The 20,749-nt window shown below is 38.9% G+C and overlaps 1 protein-coding gene across 1 annotated transcript in view; it reads left to right on the forward strand.

Annotated features, from left to right (window-relative positions):
• Positions 1–20,749, forward strand: part of LOC124280905 (unconventional myosin-XV-like) — a 145,460-nt gene that overhangs the window by 62,392 nt on the left and 62,319 nt on the right. The window contains 16 exon segments of the mRNA XM_046716891.1: positions 1,975–2,049; positions 8,154–8,354; positions 8,807–8,870; positions 10,906–11,019; positions 11,305–11,466; positions 13,226–13,339; positions 13,469–13,527; positions 13,673–13,802; positions 14,041–14,268; positions 14,532–14,657; positions 15,233–15,247; positions 15,249–15,311; positions 15,477–15,631; positions 16,185–16,355; positions 16,673–16,796; positions 18,388–18,563. Of these exon segments, the coding sequence (XP_046572847.1) occupies positions 1,975–2,049; positions 8,154–8,354; positions 8,807–8,870; positions 10,906–11,019; positions 11,305–11,466; positions 13,226–13,339; positions 13,469–13,527; positions 13,673–13,802; positions 14,041–14,268; positions 14,532–14,657; positions 15,233–15,247; positions 15,249–15,311; positions 15,477–15,631; positions 16,185–16,355; positions 16,673–16,796; positions 18,388–18,563 (1,977 nt within the window).

Genomic DNA, 20,749 nt, shown 5'->3' on the forward strand with positions numbered 1-20,749 from the left:
ATGTCATCATCATCATCATCATCATCATCATCATCATGTGATATGAAGGATATATCACTGAAAACCATGTGAAACATGTAGATATTCCTTTATGACCTTGACTGGTTGGTCATGAATCAGGGGCTGTCACAGTGGAAGACTACCCTCACTTTTATAGCAGTTTTATTTCCCAGTAGCATGCCCATAAGTCTAATCTGTAATAAACTGTCATTGACTTCATATCATAAATATAGTTATAGGGCTCATAACTATGTTGTGTGCCTATGTTTAGGCTGATACCGTTTGGACATGGGGAACAAAAGTCAGGGCATATATAATTTGGAGGCTAAAATCAAACATTCCAGAAACTTCTTCGAATCAAATACAACCATATCAAGAATTAAAACATTTCATGACCCTCTTGATGACCAACACTTACTTTTCTGTAGGGTAGCCTGAAGGTCAAAGTGTTTGCTTATCACACCATATGCCCAGGTTTGATACCTCGCATGGGTACTGTCTTTGAAGCCCATATCTGGTGTCTTCCACCATGGTATCACTTGAATACTGCTAAAAGTGACATAAAACCATATTCACTCACTCACTTTAACACTGTAATATGTGTCCCCATTAGTGTGGCTTTTCCAAAGATTTTCTGATTAATTGGGGTAACAGTCTCTCAACAACAAAGCCAATGTTGATAGTTGGTTTAACGTCAGCAGTAAAAGCTTGTCACAATTTTATCAAACCAGTGGAGAATCTCAAATCTTCAACTTTTAAATTCCATTAAAAATGTCACTGGCTCTTGATGTTCAATGGAGAATGTGTGAGATGAGTGACATCAGTCGTGGAGACATGTCGGGAAATACCACAACAATGCTGGTCAAGCCAAGCCACACTGAAACAGTTACTGTTGATGAGCAACAAACGCCAGGGGATTAACTGTGTTGAACGAACATTGCTAAATAACACGCGTGCCACAAGGAACCATTGAAACTGGTTTACACTTCCAAATGTTAAACAAATTTACACTAACAAACAAGTTCAAGTGAAGTTGGTTTTATTTGTTTGCATGGATGGGGCAAGTTTAGCCTAACAATCCGTTCTCTCACTTGCCGATGTTGTCCGTGAGATTACGGAAAGACATGTAGCAAATACACCATTAGCAAGTTCAGTTTTTACCTCCTTTCAGGAGAGTTCGGGAGGACTCTCTTTGATGAGGCTGAGTCAAGGTTCAAATCAAATTAAAGTTGTTGGCAGTGTATAGATTTCTCTCCCAAAAGCACAGACCTGTTTCTATTTTCAGTTGGGAAGGAAATATTATGTCAGATTCTTTCTTGAGCTGTGTGCTTTAGTAAAAAACAGTCTTAAAGAAAACTTATAGAGGGCAAGTTGATGCATGTACCATGTCTGGATGTGTTTGTCTGACATGTTGCTAATACAATGTATTTGTTTCTGTTTCTTGGTCAGTTATTTGAAACTTTATGCTTTATTACCTTGACTTAGTAGTATAATAGTTTTATAAGAATATAATTGCTAAGAAACTACTCTTGACTGAATTCAACATTTGGAAGCTTTGATTGGTTCAATACTTGGATTTGTCATGGCAATATGATAACAGTGTTTTACTCTGAGCCTGGAAACAGGGAAATTCTTTGTGTCTACAACTTGACGTGGAAGTATGGAGGGCCACAATGGCTGCTGAGGATGTATTGTGTTCACGAGTTGCAAGATAAGAGATGATCTTACATAAAAAAAATATTTTCTTCACTTCAGAGGTAATTTATTGAATTTTAACATTGGATTTGATGCAGTAATGCTAATCTATGCATTTAAGCCTTGTCTACACTAGCAGTGAAATAAAGCCATGACAACGGTTAGAAGTATAGCAGCATGAAGTTGGATATCTTGAATTGGGTCTAGAATAGGGATGAATGTCAGGTATGACTACATCCATGACGTATAAGCCCATTATAATGATGCCCTGTGTTTCAGGCACCTGTTTGCTGTGGGCAGCACGTCTTACTGTAAGATGATCAAGGACAGCGAGAACCAGGTTATTGTGATCAGGTAAGAAGATAGTCACAAACAATGCTCAAATCACATGCCAAGATCCACATCAAACATGTCTTATTCCCACAACTACAACATGTCTTTTACACCATTGCCACATCCTGGCGTGTTGGCTGTCGTCACACTATGCAAAATCTTCAGTATTTCAGCAGAAGTCCGCTTTAGTGTCTACTGTCCTTAATTGTTTTATGCAAATGATATTATCCTGAAACCCACACCTCTTGACGAGGAACATCTCACGTCTTTCCTGTGTGTGTTAGCATCAACACCTACAAGCTTTCAGAGTTGTCAGAACAAATTATGAGGACCCCCTCATAGTATGCAGGAAATATCTCATCATAAAGTCTTAAGTTTGTCCATTGATTGTGGTGTATATGCATGTAAACACACCTTTACAAATATATTAATATCTATAAACTATTACAGGTATTGTCCTTTCAGGATTTTTAAATAATCCTATATTAGCATTGTCATCACAGTTTTGGCTGTTGATCACAGGATGTCTCTATTCAAATGTATTTGGCCAATCAGAGCCAAAAGCCACTGACAAAAATCAAAATAGGAATAATCTAGTGTATTTCTATTTGTCCACATACTGGCTCTTTATAAACCTAGTTAACTACAAATATCAGACCAGAATGTAACTGTTAGCTTTCTGCTTCATAATTTAACAAATGCCACTGACAAAAGGACATGCTACTGAAGTAGCACTAAACATCATGATCTTTAATGCAATAACCTTTTTCCCCTAAACCAAACAAATCATAAAAACAGTTATGCAAAAGTATAAAAATTTTCATTGATCAAGTTAACTGGCTTGAACAAATCTATAAACTGTCTAAGGCATTGATTTGAGTTAATGAAGACGAGATAAAATGGGTGAAGTTCCCCACCCAATTCCCCTCATAAGTTTCACATTACAGCACAGGGTAGTCAGGGTGTGCCCGACAATGTGATAGAAATAAACTGGTGAAATTCAAACGGGTGCTAATCAGCTTACGTGTCTTGGTTTCAAACTGTGCATGTTGAGAACAACAGATGTTGGAGAGTACACAACATCGGAGAGGAGTGTCAACACCGCCACAGCGGCACCCTGGCAACACTGGTGCCACAGAGAGGCTGGACAACTCCTGGCGGGTCATCGGGGAGTAAATCATAATGGCCGACATTTCGCTGCAAACATGAACCTCTGACATCATGTTTTCTTAAAGATAGAGATGATTCAATATAATCTCAAAGTCATGACAAATATATCAGCATGTTGGTTTTCTGTTTTTATTAATTTATTAAACTTTTGTATTAATTTTATCCATTTCAGTAATATTTACAGAATTATTTTCATTATTGAATTGTGATGGAATTAATTTTTGTTACAAGAGTAAATACTATAATTTACTTGACAAAGTAACTTAAAACTGCTTTGATATGTACATTATCAATGAAACATTGTGTGTCAGTGCCTGACAAACAGTAATGTGGAAATATAACTTGACTTGTGTTCAACACATCCTTCAGCATGGTCCGTGCAATCAGCTGATAATGGGTGTTTCGTAACACTGCCTGACGTCACATATCTTTTCTCCTGTTCTGGGAAGATGTGTTGAGTCATTTTGCTTGGTATCTGAAAAATTTCAAAATAGAATAAATTGTGTTATACCCTCAAGCCTGAGGTATTTACATGCACCTGACCTTGTTTGTGTCGGAGAATGGAAAGAGATGTCTCTCCAGGGATGTCAGGGATGTTAACCCTATTTAGTTACCTAATGCATTCAGGGTGACTAACATTAACATTAAGATTTTAAAGCCATGTATGTCCCATCAGTGTAATGCTGGGGTTTATACTCTGTGGTGTGTCCTGTGTCTCAGGGTGGTTGTGGTGGGGGGCTGTAAGGGAGCATGAGGAGGCATGTTGTACGATTACTGTACAGCAAATGCTGATACAGGATTATGTTTGGGTGTGGGGTGCACAGCTTGATGTGGGCAGAAAAAACACCCTGCACCCAGCCAACTCTAAGTCAGTGTTCTAGGGAGGGGTAGTATGTATGGGACATTGTTTCGGGATACGTCAGTATTCTAGGGTGGGGGAGAGGGGTGGTGTGTTTGAGCCATTGCTTCTGGATAAGTCAGTATTCTAGGGTGAGGGAGATGGGTGGTGTGTTTGAGCCATTGCTTCTGGATAAGTCAGTATTCTAGGGTGGGGAGATGGGTGGTGTGTTTGAGCCATTGCTTCTGGATAAGTCAGTATTCTAGGGTGAGGGAGATGGGTGGTGTGTTTGAGCCATTGCTTCTGGATAAGTCAGTATTCTAGGGTGAGGGAGATGGGTGGTGTGTTTGAGCCATTGCTTCTGGATAAGTCAGTATTCTAGGGTGGGGGAGATGGGTGGTGTGTTTTGACCATTGCTTCTGGATAAGTCAGTTTTCTAGGGTGGGGAGAGAGATGGGTTTTTTTTGCCATTACTTCTGGATAAGTCAGTATTCTAGGGTGAGGGAGATGGGTGGTGTGTTTGGTCCATTGCTTCTGGATAAGTCAGTATTCTAGGGTGGGGGAGATGGGTGGTGTGTTTTGACCATTGCTTCTGGATAAGTCAGTTTTCTAGGGTGGGGGAGAGAGATGGGGGTTTTTGCCATTACTTCTGGATAAGTCAGTATTCTAGGGTGAGGGAGATGGGTGGTGTGTTTGGTCCATTGCTTCTGGATAAGTCAGTATTCTAGGGTGGGGGAGATGGGTGGTGTGTTTGGTCCATTGCTTCTGGATAAGTCAGTATTCTAGGGTGAGGGAGATGGGTGGTGTGTTTTGTCCACTGCTTGTGGATAAGTCAGTATTCTAGGGTGGGGGAGATGGGTGGTGTGTTTGTGCCATTGCTTCTGGATAAGTCGGTATTCTAGGGTGAAGGAGATGGGTGGTTTGTTTGGGACATTGCTTCTGGATAAGTCAGTATTCTAGGGTGAAGGAGATTGGTGGTGTGTTTGACTGGCAGTGATAGTGAGGTGAAGACTATGAATTGGGTCCAGTGTGGATAAGATGTGTAGGGTAGCATAGAGTGGCACCAGGCAATGTCACTTGATTCAGGGTGCAAGGCAGCCAGGTTTGTTTTATGCAAGATATGCTTCCTTTGGGTTTGAGAATGAGGACTGGAGGCAATTAAAGGATTATGGGATTTGGAGTATATTATCACCCAGACAAAGACTAACAGATGATATATGGGTCATATCACCCCAGTACACTGGGACATACAAGGAACATCATGGATAGAAGTGTAAGGCTTATGCTTGACAGCAGTTCTAAAGGGTTCCCACCATGCAACATAAAGGACAAGGAACAAGTGTCATGAATAAACAAACAACACAAGCCGGAAGTATGGTGCAGTTCACACTCATGGGAGTTCTTCAAATAAAGGGAGATAACTCCTGTCTTGTGTGAATAGTGTGGTGTTAGAGTAAACAATCCCCTCATAACAGAGGGATTAGATACTGTATGAATGCTGTGAGCCTGTCCACTGGTCAAGCAGGTTTTCCTTTACCATGCAGGTGGACATGATCTAGGTCAAATCAGTATCTCGACTACTGTGTGTGTATGATCAATGATTAACAATAACTATTGATAATAATTTTCTGATTGACAATATCTGAGTTATGACCACATCCTTCTAGAAATTCATGGACAGCACTACTCATGTTGAACCAAAACATTACCGTGTGTGATAAGGGATATGTAAAACAAGATGGAAGAATCGTCAGATTAGAAAGCCAGTGTATTACCATCTTCATAAATGTATTGTATAAATCATTAAGTCTGGCTTACCTCCCTGCTGTGACACGATGTAGTTGATGATGGAGGTGAAGCATGTCACGGTTCAGTTGTTGCTGTGCAACAATGTATGACATCTTTTCATTATTCAGAATAAATCTCTTGAAAATAGACTACCTATTGTTGCAGTGTTCTGGGACAGATCCATCAAGAATACCTAGTGCAGCTTATCTGTATTTGTTGGGGATTTTGTTATTTTGAAATCAGTTGTAAGGAAACTTGATAATAGCTTTGTACCATGTATCTCCCAGTGGATACAGCAGTGTGACAGTTGTGCCACTTCGACCATCCTAGGAGTCCACTAATCATAGGCTGGAATCTGACACTGGGATAGTGTATTATGGTGGGTGTTATCTACCTGTATGTAACATGAGGCAGCAATGTACTAGGGTAGAGGGGTGTCCAGCTTTATGGTACTGGGTTATCATTCTCCAGCAGGGATATAGTTGTCATCATCTGACAGATAATAATTTGGTTTATGACGCCTCCTGACCGTAGACAGTACTGACCCCTACTGGCTCCTTTATGGCGCCCAGAATAGAAACCTGGTATCGAGGTTATTGGGTACCTGAAATATGTCACATGTACCAATTGAGTGCACAGTGGCAGGTCAAGTATGTGATAAGCGAACAGTCTACACATGATTACATTTCCCTCAAAATGCTCTATGAATAATAATCATAATTTCTTTGTTACTTGAAACCATATGCACTTTGAAAGAAGGGGAAATATCTTATTAAGAAGCTGATAGCAATTCCTTTGTAGAAGTGGTTGAAAGAGTTTAACCACATTAGAGACAGTCAATAATGACATAATTAAACCTTTGTCTCATTATTTTAATGTGAAATGTGGGTGAAGGACTTCCCTATTGGCCAGATTTTACTTCGTGATAAATTAAATTTTATGGAGTATTTAGAGAGATCCAGATTTGCCATTGTTCAAAATATGTAGACCACCTGTGGATGAGTAATAAATGTGAAAGGCAGGTTGCTGCATACCTGTATCTACGTAGATATGGAGCACTTCAACTGCCTCTTTAGTATCTGAGTTGTTTACACAGGTCATTATCTACTGCAGGTTTGATATGATACCCATATATACATCACAGGTTATTGTTAGTTAAACAGGGTTATGTATCTGCCATCTCCGTACAAGGAAAGAAAAATTGGCAGGCAATGTTTTTGTATTGCCCTGATCAAGAATTAATACAATGTTATGAAAAACAACTCTAATATATTTTACTATTGCTAGGAAATAATAAAAATATATTTGTGATTGAAATGCTTCCTTTTTTTATTTGTGACCTACCAACCTGAATTTTAGAGCAAAGAAGTCTGATTTGATTTTTTCACAACAAACAAATGAATTTCTGCCCTTACATTCCAGCAGGCATTGGTACCCTACTAATATATTCATCTAACAAACTTGAACCGCTCTGGTATGTTATAACATATGTTCAAGGAGGAAATAAAATAAAAATATCATACTCGTCTCCTTCTATGTGTACCAGGCTGGGGAACCAGGTGATTTATTACACCCATATTGTGTAAATTTCCAAGGAATCCAGGCAATAAAGATAACAAACATGCTGAGCATTCCACGCTCCAATTCCTCAGAAAAGAGCAATGTAATTGAGATGATTTAGTCCAGGTCTTTTATGAAGTTGAAAGTAGACAGAAGACAGCAGACAATACAGTAACAGTGGTGGGCAATGCTAAACTTTTATAACACATGCAAACTGAATGTGTGTTAACTATCAGAACCACACCATATGTCTATCTTTAAATTGTAGAAATTAAATGCAGTGGGTTTACTGGGTTGAGTTTTTCTGACTTTTTCATGATTCTACTCTATTTTTAAATAATATAGATAGGCCATGATTTGTCAGTATCATAATTTAAATTGAAAAAATGTCTCCAGGACAGTTTGTTTGTAGTCAATCAATGTGTCAGAAAACAAAAAAAATCTAAAATGCCTGGAAATGTCATTTCTCATCAGGCATCCAAGCTCCCATCTATCATGTAATATTTCTGTAAAAAGTCAATGCCATCAGCAATTATACAGTCATACACACTCAACAGATACATGATTTTTAGCCACCTCATTTAACCATTCCATAGCTCCTGTATATCTTTATTGCACGATTCACCGTCCACATGATGCTTCTGTATTTTCCCTCTTGTCCAAGAGTCCAGTATGATTGCTGTTAAGACATAGCAACACAAAAATAAAGTTAGGAATTCAGTTGGAGACATACTTTGGGAACTGAATGTTAATGTGGTCATTGTTTCAGTGGTGAGAGTGGAGCCGGTAAGACAGAGAGTACCAAGCTGATTATGCAATATCTGGCAGCGGTGAATAAATCCCGTCACAACCTCATCACAGAGCAGATCCTGGAGGCAAACCCACTCCTTGAATCCTTTGGTAACGCCAAAACAATACGCAATGATAACTCAAGTCGATTTGGGAAGTACATTGAAGTTTTCTTCAAAGAGTAAGTGATATTAGCACTATTTGTTTTTGTAACATGTTACTCTTTAAATATGATCTTCACATAAAGTGATATATTTGGTAAATTTGCGTAGTACTTTGACATTGTCATATGACTAGGAAAACTGCAACTTTGCACCATGTCTAAGATACATCTTGATTCACAATCAATAATATTTTGGTGATAATGACCTTGTGTTTTTATGCTCTGACATCACAAGGTCATAATTCTGTTTGATCAATGCATGTGAATGATGTAAAATTAATGGTTATGAACTGATTATTGATGTGCTGAACTGTTGAAGGTGCACAGAGCTAATTTTTGTATAATTTACTTGTAAAGAAAAATCGTGGAATATTAACGTAATCAAATATTGCTATAACTTGTCTAAATCATATCTTTTTACATTAATTACATTCGCAAACACAAATAAAGCGATACAAATTCTTTTACAGTGGATCAATTGTTGGTGCAAGAACACTGGAATATTTGCTGGAAAAGTCGAGGATTGTCACCCAGGTAGGTACTGGAATATGTCTCCTAAGTTGAAATGTCAGTAATGGTTGTGGTCAGAACAGCCTGTACTTGTATTGGGTGGTCAGGTGTGTACTCTCCAGACATGCTATTACACAAGTTGTCTATACCACTGTGATATACTGCCCAGTATTTGTGAAGGACCATATACTCTTGACTAAGATGACAATTCTGCTCTTTATCAAGTGTTGAGTAATATAATTGACAAGGAAGTGACTTTTTTCACTTAACCTAACTATAAATCACAAAGTGCATGTTTATAATGCACTAAATTCACATCTTAAAGTATGCTCAAAATACTTAACACCATTGTGTCTGACCTGTGGGCGTGGAGTACATGGATCACTGTGATTTACAATTTAGTACGAATTGACTTGATCTCATACAGAACGTCTCAAAATCTGTGTTTATATAGATGGATGGAGGCATGCATGCATACATGCATGTGTATCTAGAGGTCAAGTACAAATTGTTTCTGTTAACTGCAGTGCGTGCCAATTTGACATAGACATGATGTGATATTTAGAGAATAGTGTTGGGTGGCTAACAAAAGCCTTTAATGTGTATATATATTACAATACAGAAACAGGTTCACATGAGAGGGAATTGGTCCTTTCAGTAGACTCAATATATTGTTTAACATTAGGAGTTCCTTTGCCTCACATTTCATGACTCAACAAAAGTTTTGTTTGACATCTTGTTTGGCGTCAGTGTGTGAGGGTAGTGGTGTTGTATCCATGCTTGGAGGCGGCATCAGTGTGTGAGGGTAGTGGTGTTGTATCCATGCTTGGGGGCGGCGTCAGTGTGTGAGGGTAGTGGTGTTTTATCCATGCTTGGGGGCGGCGTCAGTGTGTGAGGGTAGTGGTGTTTTATCCATGCTTGGGGGCGGCATCAGTGTGTGAGGGTAGTGGTGTTGTATCCATGCTTGGGGGCGGCATCAGTGTGTGAGGGTAGTGGTGTTGTATCCATGCTTGGGGGCGGCGTCAGTGTGTGAGGGTAGTGGTGTTGTATCCATGCTTGGGGCGGCAGGGCCAGTGTGTGAGGGTAGTGGTGTTGGCATCAGTGTGTGAGGGTAGTGGTGTTGTATCCATGCTTGGGGGCGATGTCAGTGTGTGAGGGTAGTGGTGTTGTATCCATGCTTGGGGGTGGTGTCAGTGTGTGAGGGTAGTGGTGTTGTATCCATGCTTGGGGGTGGCGTCAGTGTGTGAGGGTACTACGTGTCACCACCATCCACAGCTTCAACATCAGTTACCCAATCAACATATTAGCCTTCAGACTGAGTGTACCTCTCATTAATCACACATGACCGGCCCTGGAGCTGCATGTGCCTGTGGTCATGTGACTGGCAGAGTCATGTCCATGTCATGTTCCACAGTGGGAGACCATATGTGTTTCATATGTATTTCAAAGGTTACGGTGACAGTTGGGAAGCCTAGTGTTTAAGGTCTTCACTTGTCACACCAAAGGTCTGGGGTTCAGTTCCCCCATTGGCATAATACATGAATCCCAAGTCTTGCATCTTACACAGTGATATTGCTGGAACATTGCTAATTGTGTCTTTGAACCCTTTTCACTCACATAAATGTTGATTGTTATTGAAATGTGAGAGAGTTTGCTTGTGATATTGTCTGAGATATTTAACAGTAATAATATACCCACTTGAAGATATAACAAGATATAACTCAAGTTATAACCCCAAAAACATTTTAAATCCTGACACACAAAAAATCATTTATCTGATTCACACTCATATCATTATAGTTTTCATAAAGTAGGACTTGTTCTACAGGGGCAGTGAAGTACCCTAGTAGGTAAAGCGTTCGCTTGTCACACTGAAGACCAGGTTCGATTCCCCACATGGGTACAATGTGTGGAGCCCATTTCTGCTGTCCCCAGCCGTGATTTTGCTGGAATATTGCTAAAAGTGGCATAAAACTATACTCACTCACTCCCTCACATCTTCTACAAAAGATACATGTTTGCAACTTTTGGCTACATGTTATGTCTATGTTGTTTCCAGGCTTCAGAAGAACGGAACTATCATGTTTTCTATGAGATGCTGGAATCGATGTCAGATGAACAGAAGTCCAAATATGGCCTCCAGACTGCTCCCAAGTACTTCTACCTCAACCAGGTGAGTGCAACCTCCTAGTGTACCATCAAGATATGATGAATTACAAACAGTTGACATTTTAGTGTTATCAGTGAGGTGGAAAGTCTTCGAACTGTTTGGAAATACATTTCCTCATTCAGGATCTCATGTTATGTAGCCATCACTACCCTCTTCTCCAAGATCAGGTAGTAAGGTAGCCTTGTTTGCTCCTCATGTGGAAGATCCAGGTTTGATCCCCATACATAACTGAGATGAATGTTGTAGAATGGTGCATGGCATTGATTCTGTGACATCTTCTCCCCACAGGGTGGAAGTTCAGTGCTGCCGGGTCGCGATGATGCAGAGAACTTTCGCAAGTTGCAGTCGGCCATGGACATCCTCAGTTTCCAGAAGTCAGAGAAGGAAACCATCTACAAGATCCTGGCCTCCGTCCTCCACATTGGAAACGTCTACTTCCACACTCTACTGGTGAGGGAAAGAATATAACCATTACCTACATCACCTTTGGTGTGGAGTTACTACATCCATACTCCAAGCAATCTTTGCACATAGGGGATGAAAACTTCAAGGACTTACAACAGCGCTCCACGATTTCTTTGTGAATCACATATCCTAATTGTGTAAATCAATGCTCATGCTGTTGATCTCTGGGTTGTCTGGTCCAGACTCGATAGTTTACAGACGTTGACATATAACTGGAGTAGCGCTGACTGCAGCATTAACCAACAAACAAACAAAATAAATATATGGGAATCAGGGCCGCCGTGATATTGCTGGAATATTGCTAAAAGCGGTGTAAACTCTCTCACTCACTTTGGCAATCAGGGCCCAGTTGAAATTTAAGACTTCATCTGACATTGTTTGTTTTTTTATTATGCATATTTTTTACAAAAGATAACAAATTATAAAAACTGTCAATGATCACAGAAACTGTCACTTCCTGAGATGTAGAGCTTCGGTTGACCTTTCTTTCATACCCCATTATGAACTGTCCTATAGTGTGTAGTAGTGCTCCAACACAGGCCAACAAACTGCTAATCATTTCATTTAACAGTTGATCACCAGATCATGCGTCCATTAAAGTGTAATGACAATAAGGTCTTTGTATATTGTATCTTACAATAATATCCTTTGGAATGGAAAAAAAATATGATTTCAGTCCAGTGCTTAGTATCAATATAATTATTATGATGATATTTTAGGAATTTTGGTCTGTGAATAATCATGATTTTGATGTATCCTTGATCCCATTTTTGTTTGTTGAAGCTGACTGAATTTCATTTGAACCTTTATATAGATCTCATTTGAAGGTGTTCAGATTATGATCAGTATTTGTGTGGACATTGAAATGCAGATTGGTTGAACAGCTGTGCTCCTGATTAACCTGAAATGGAAAGTAGGCACCTCTAGGATTACTCACATTCCTTGTATAATTGTGATTGTGAATGTCATACATGAATGAAAATATGGGTAAAATAGTTACTAAATATATTTAGGCCAGACCAATTTTATTTCTTGTTTTACAGATCCACCGGTCATATTGTTTCAAGAATAAGAAAAAAAATACAAATTAATTTTCCCTGTTCAAAAATATATAATCCTAATGTTTTTATTGGCCAAAAATGTAAACTTACAAGAGAATGGGTTTTTTATTGTTTTTTACCCATATACACTTCATAAATTGCCAAAAGTAAAATACTTTTAATATTTTGTAGGAATATTTCATTGACTGGTGATTTTATTTTTATTTTGTTTCCCTCCTGCCTTTAGGTTTTCTGAGGACAAAAGTCTGTAAAACAAGAAATATAATTGGTCTAGCCTTAACAACAAATAAAAGGACTTTAAATTTAGGGATAATTATCTTTTTGTAGAATTGTGTGTTTGAGTGGCAGATCATACCAAACTTCCCAGTGTGATATAATTATGGATGCAAACAACAAACAAATGAAAAATACCACATTACATATATTGACATGTGAACATAACTTCTCCAAAGGCATATATGTGAAAAGTGTTTGGTGACTTCCTTTAAAACCTTAAACTACAGGTAAAAGTTACAAAAGTTCATTAAAGAAAGGCCCCCAGTTTGCCTCATAACCAGTTCTACAGTCGTAAGCGTAACTTTACTTTCAGAGAGTAAGTGTTGGTATTAGTTCAGTGCACTGTGCTGTTAAATGCCACATACTTGTATTGTGGAAACATCATGTTAGAGAACCTATTTCTTCAGATTGACAACCATGACACAGTGCAGCTTGGCAGTGACGCAGAACTCAAGTGGGTGTCCTACCTCCTGGGTCTATCTGAGGACTGGTTGAAACAGGCACTCACCAGCAAAATCACGGTCAGTTCCTACTTTACTTCTACTTACTGAGTTACGTCATTAATTTTAAGACTGCAAGGTCAAAACCAAATTGAGACATCAGTTCCCATGACTTGTGCTGCATACATGTTTCAATATTATTTGTTTCAGCAAGCACGAGGGGAGAGAGTTGTGTCCCCTTACAACATGGACCAAGCACTTGATGCAAGGTTGGTTTCACGGATGTATAATTTTCAAGTTAGAAATATCATTAATATAAGTATCATTAATAATGATCTAACAGGAACCTAACTAAAATAATCAGAAATATTCAGAGTGAACATGTTTTATGGCATGTATATTTGTGCTTTACAGGGATGCCATATCCAAGGCTCTGTACAGTCGCCTCTTCTCATGGCTTGTAGAGCGTATCAACCAGATCATATGTAAGGCAGAGAGAGAAAAGTCAACATCACTGGCTGTACTGGACATCTTTGGATTTGAGGTAATTGTCATTCTTGTAGTGCCTCCTTTAATAGCAAATAATATCATGCTACCTGTCATGTGTCTTGCATAACAGATCCTCTGAACTAAGCAAATAGACTTATGAAACTTTCAGGTCAAAGAGAGATATGTAACGAAAATATTTTCGTGCCTGTCTTTTGGTTATTCTTAGGGGTTCAGTGATATTTGCAATATCTTAATGAGTGTCACTAAGTGTCTGACATTTTTGTTCCTGCCAGGACTTCCTCGTGAACAGCTTCGAGCAGCTGTGCATCAACTTTGCCAACGAGACACTGCAGTTTTTCTTCAACCAACACATCTTCCGCCTGGAGCAGAAGGAGTATCAGAAGGAAAAGATCCAGTGGCAGCAAATTGACTTCCGTGACAACCAACCCACCATCGACCTGATCTCCAGCAAGCCAGCTGGCATCCTCCACATCCTGGACGATGAATGCAACTTCCCCCAGGTCAGTGATGACATTGGGGCACCTGTCTTCCTGTGTTCGATCCAAGACTTCTGACAGGGACTACAGCTGAGAAGCTCAGAACACAGAACATTGTAACATCTAGAGTAATGTCATGGTTACCACACAGGGGACTTGTTTATAATACCACTGCAACAATGTAGTTCGGAGAAGTTATAACTTAACTGGTCTGCCGTTGTTAATCTTTGTTTAGAGATGTTGTAGCTCTGATGTTGTATTTACCACCCTGTTTCCTGCTGTTGTAGTCCACTGACACTTCCTTCCTGGAGAAGTGTCACTTCCACCACGCCCAGAACAGTCTCTACGAGAAGCCACGCATGTCAGACCCAGAGTTTTACATTACTCACTATGCCGGAAAGATCAAGTACAGTGTAAGTGGATAGAAATATGACTGAGTGTATGTTGATAGTAATCAAACGCTGAATATATTGATAGTAATGCAACATAGTGTCTGTTGATAATAATGTGACTCTATATGTTGATAATAATGTGACACTCTATGTTGATGATAAAGTGACACTATATGTTGATGATAAAGTGACTCTATGTTGATAATAATGTGACACTATATGTTGATAATAATGTGACACTCTATGTTGATGATAAAGTGACACTCTATGTTGATAATAATGTGACTCTATATGTTGATAATAATGTGACACTCTATGTTGATGATAAAGTGACTCTCTATGTTGATGATAAAGTGACACTATATGTTGATAATAATGTGACACTCTATGTTGATAATAAAGTGACACTCTATGTTGATGATAAAGTGACACTATATGTTGATAATAATGTGACACTCTATGTTGATAATAATGTGACCCTCTATGTTGATGATAAAGTGACACTATATGTTGATAATAATGTGACCCTCTATGTTGATGATAAAGTGACACTATATGTTGATAGTAATGTAACACTATCTCTGTCTGTCTTACAGGTCCAACACTTCTTGGGAGAAGAACAAGGACACACTACGCAGTGATGTTGTGGAGCTCATGTGTGAGAGCAAGAATAAGGTATAGACTTATGTCCCGTTATAAAGTCTCTGGATTAACTCTCTCACTGTGCATTAGCATGTATGTGTATGACCATGTGTATAATAGCATTCAGTTTATGATCTCTCGTATTCATCACGTCGGTCCAGATTGGGGTTATGCTCACATATGAAATGTGTCTTCCAGTTAATAGCCCAGATGTTCAAAGAGTTGCGAGATCGCCTCATCACGAAGACTCTCAGTAAAACCACCGGGCGCTATGTTACACTCAAACCTCGCACATCAACAGTTGGAGCAAGTTTCAACGAGAGCCTCATCTCACTCATTGACACCATGTCAAGGTAAACTTCACCCATGATATTGCTCGATGCATTTGACCAGTGATCAATTTGATTTTACGGTCTGCAGAAATTCTGCAGTTATTTTCTCATTGGAGACAATAATGATTACAATAATGTGATTCTGAAATAAAAACAGTTTGTCTGAGTTTATTTCTGTTCATGAACAAAACTGAAGAAGATGACTCATGCACAGCAATGGTCATGAATCAGGGATGAGAAGTTTCCACTGATCCGCAGAATTCCACGGACTTGATCACACCGGGTCATTCTTGTAAATTGTCTAAACCTGCAGCCCCCAAGAACCATGGCACATTTTCCCCTTTTTTTTTCACTCCTACCCATTCTCATCCCTGATAAATGACTCATACCTACTATAGTGTACAGATCACATTGTGGGTCCTGATATTCACAGCATTCATAACATTACGATATGTCGTAACTCTACAGTTTACCATTGGCTTACAAATGTATAGCGTACCAAACACTTTGTGGGTCGGGACCCATATAATCATTTATATGGAAGCATGCTGTAGTCTGATTATGTTCCCTTCAGATGTAACCCCTACTTTGTCCGCTGTATCAAGCCAAACACAACCAAAGCAGCGATGGAGTTTGAGGATCGTGTCGTTATGGAGCAGCTTCGTTACAGCGGAATGTTGGAAACAATCCGCATACGGAAACTTGGATATCCAATCAGGATCAAGTTCAGTGATTGCATTGAAAGGTGATTGAAAAAGGTTTCATTTAACAAGTAAAAATCTATTCAATATTGGGATGGAGAATATACCACATAAAAGATCAGGAGTTATAGTGTTCCAGTAGACGAGCACTTGTCAGGGCTGAGTGTCCTCAATAGTAGTACTCACAGAGTCAATGTATGTGCTCATACCTTCAACCATCGGAGTGCTTGCTCCAGAGAAACTTTTAGCATTATGTACCCATGCTTAGTACAATAACATTTACGCCTTGTGTTGCATGTTTAGAATAGGATGTTATTTCTTTTGTTAATGATTTGACATTTAATGTCTGTCTGTATTTCAGGTACCGGTGTCTGATCAGGGAGAAGTATTTTGCCAACAGGCATCTGCCAGCTGATGTGTGTACCAAAATTCTGCAGTCCCAGGGTGCAGCATTTACCCAGCAGTTCCAGGTTGGAACATCCAAGGTAAGCAGCCATAGTCAAAATGTTTGTCAAATCCATATTCTCTTATATCTATATAGTTTATACAGTTTTAGTCTCTTTTTCTCAAATGACTTGAATGAGTAAATATTATGTCAGTGTGTTGAAGTGTTAACAAAATAGAGAAATGAGCAATGGAAAAAAAATTAAAGATTGTTTGGAAAAGAATTTGTTTAGAAAGTAATGTACAAGTTGTTGATAATCTCTTGGAAAAGAACTTCTGGAAATTAAGAAAGCCTGATATAAAATTATATATAGTGGTGTGTCTTATGTAATAACATAGTTGTAGTATCATGAACCACTTACACATGTTGAGAAGCTTGGAGTTTACACAGTTGTCACAGCTGCAAAATATTACAGATTTATAGGCATTATACAGGGGTGTAGCTACCATTATGAAAAACAAAGCCTGGGCTTACACATGATGTTGCTAAAAGGGTGGGGCAAGCCCTCAAGCTAATCTAAATATGAAGTTTTGCAACCTATCGGGTTTACACAAAAAATATTGGCTTGCTATGCACCTGTTACATATTACCATGCTTGAGTTCATTTAGAAATAATTTTTGGTCCAAAACCTTTACAACCATCTTATATTCTTGCTTGATTGATCACTGCTAACAAGAGTTACATCCCTTGAACTGTAGCCTCTGGCCTAATTTGTGCAATAATTGTCTTTGTGGGTAAAAAAATATAATTTATGTTCATGTTTGAAGTTGAACATGCTGCATGTAGACACATGACAGCACCGTCTGGAATATGAGACAGACAGGGAAGATATGACACTCCCTGCCATGGTTTAACGGAATATATTCCCACATTGACTGTACATTTGACAGATTGTCGAATGCATTCTGGAAGTTTGGATTGTGTTCTATTTTAGGAGTTTAAATGTGAAACACACAGTGGTTGACTTATGTGGGGATCATGGATCAGAAGATTTCATTTCCTCTGTTATGGGCATGTTGTTTAGTTGCCTTGTCTTCAAGTGATCTGTAATTGGAATGTAATCACATTAATTAAGTTTTTAGCGCAAAGTGCATCCTTGTGTACTTGTGTACAGAGGGTATGAGAAAGATGTTCCGGAATTATCATATTAGACGATGTGTCAGTGCATTGTAACAGTAGCAACAAATTACCTTCAGGCGATTTATTGCCAAGAAAAATACCTTGAATTTGGACAACTTTGAAGGGAGATTTTGGATTTGGGCAAATGCCATTATTACGTTGCAGTGAGTAGGATTGACATTATCACAGCAAGATGTACACTCGCCAGGGCATTGTGAGCTACCTGAACTCCCTTCAGACTATGCTGGAAAGTGAGGATGAACAGGATGTGCATTGGAATATTTCTCCATCAGAAGACAATTTTTCATATATCTCAACTCTGGACGAGAATTATTCTTTCATTCCCCCTTCAGAGGATTCCTACCAATCTCCCTCAGCAGACAACAGCATCACACTGTCCTTTGTGTCGTCTGCTAGTGACCTCACTGAGGATGATACCTCCATCTTGCCACCAGATTATGATGAGATTTATGATGATGCTCATGTTGACATGAATTCCAATCATTTGCAGGTGTTTATGAAGGAGACATTTGAGCAGCATCTTGATGCTGAGGCTGCAAAGATCCAGACAGTAGCTGTTATTCACATCCAGACATTTGTCCGAGCCTGTTTGGCCAGGAAGAAGTTCCTGCGTATGAAGTCATCGTCAATGAAGATACAGAAGATGGTGCGGATGGCAGTCAGAAGGTAAACATCCCAGCAGTATTTTAATGAACAAAGGCACTCTCCTTCCCCAGACTGATGAAATGATCATATTTTATCTGAGAGTCATTGATTATGTGTTGACCACTGTGCTGTGTAAATAGATGTCTGTCTGTCTGTCTGTCTGTCTGTCTGTCTGTCTGTCTGTACATTGTTGAATGGTCTGCAGTAATAGAGGCATCTGTCATACCTTGCAGCTTTATTTACATCCACCTTCCTGTAGTTTCCATGCATATCCCCATTCATTATGCTCCTGTTACCTGTATTCCCTACCAGCTGTCTGTAGGAGCTGACCCTTTACCTGCCCAATCTGCAATCTTGTATTGTGAGACTCACATTACACTTCCTGGTCCCCGGGAATCCCGAAATAGGTAGCTATCCCACAGCTGGTGAGAAGACACCATGACCAGAGTGAACAGTCCGATCTATTTCTCAGAGAAGTTTAAGAAGAAAAATGTTTCAAAATTGTTAATTTCCACAGTGGGTCATACAACACAACACATTAAGAAAAGCTGATTATTCTGTGTGTTTACTAAGGATTGTATCATTTTCTTAAAATCTCTTAAAGAACACACTAGGTTTTATAATGTCTATAAGCATTTGTTCAGATTAATACTTCCAGGGTTCTTGTGTGATATATCTAAGTAATATCAATTTCTGGCCCCTGAAGGAAGAGGTCAGGTGCTTGTATTGTAGCTGGGCATGAAATTAAGACATTACTATGCACAGACACATGGCTTCATTGGATCCTCTTACAGGATCACCTGTCACCTCTTCTGTAGTCTGTAGTGCACACACAGGCTGTATGTGGCTGCAGTTTCCATTTCAGGGAATTCGGCAGTTACGGTTGTGATTTTACAGGTAGGCTTGGTATGCACATGAGTCAACACTATGTTTATATCAACATGCAGCTCTGTGCCTTTGTGAACCAAGCACCTGAGTGTCTAAGTCCAAGTATATCTGTGACTGAAGTAGGCGTGTTATCAATAGAGCAAGGTCTTCAAAACACCTGTCTTAGATAATGGTGTCATAGCTGGTAACATCCACAGTTCCAGGAAATATCTCCCCTGTGGGTAAGTTGGCCCTCGTCACATATTACAGTTACTATGAGATTATATTATGAAACAATTGTGTCTGTTTGTTATTGGCTCCTACCTATATATCTACTGATATATTATATGCCACTCTGACATTATCACACAATTATCAGGTCGATGTTTATCTTCACTTAAAATACCCTCGAGACAAGTCAAGTTGAAGGACTACAGTTATCAGGATTTGTTTAAAAATAAATTGACACGCTACTTACGTACATTTTTCATGTTGTGAAATAGATTCCTCCAAGTTGTTCTTTGAACACTTTACCAATCCTTCTATATGCTGGCCATCTAGATCATGTTTCTCCTGTTTGCTTGAATCAAATACAGGCGTGTTGTTCAGTCCTGCAATTAACCCCATAGGGTGTTTGTCTTGTAATCTACCAGTAATTCAATCGGCAAGTTCTCATTTCGCCTACATCCCAATTCGCCTACAGTCTTAAAACAACATTTCATGGTCTGTTGACTTTTGATTACGCAATGGTAAACTAGTGGCACCCCTATGATCTAAAAGTGGACTCTTCTAGTTAAAGTAGTTGAAGGACAAAAAGAATTTATTTCTGTTATATTTCTGTTATTTGTCAGTTATTTATTTATTCTGTTATTTGTCATTTCCCGATCACAATGACATTCACATCATATCACAAATTCACATCATATCACATTAGTATTAAGGAAGTTAACTTGTGCAGATGTCCATTTAGGAGATAAATATACTGTGTTGGAAAATTAGAGGTGTACATGTATAATGAAATTATAATAGCTCTAAATTTGAATTAAAAACCCTACGTATAGCATGAGGTTTTAAATACAAAATTTAGAGCTGTTATAATTTTGTCTCCATTCTACCATAGCTCTGTTATTAAGATTAAAAATAATACATACTGTATTGGAAAGTCAGAGGTATATAACATGATTATATAACTCTGAATGACTTTGATTAACCACAATCCAGTATTTATTGAAGGCATGGTAGAATGTCACTTCAACTTGAAAAGGTGACCAGCCGTGTCAAGGACCTAAATAGTTCAAGCATTTTGAACATTTGTGATGTGCTTTCTTTGAATAAAAATG

Source organism: Haliotis rubra, unplaced genomic scaffold (assembly GCF_003918875.1).
Source record: "Haliotis rubra isolate DU_JTF1 unplaced genomic scaffold, ASM391887v1 Scf276, whole genome shotgun sequence".
Taxonomy (NCBI): domain Eukaryota; kingdom Metazoa; phylum Mollusca; class Gastropoda; order Lepetellida; family Haliotidae; genus Haliotis; species Haliotis rubra.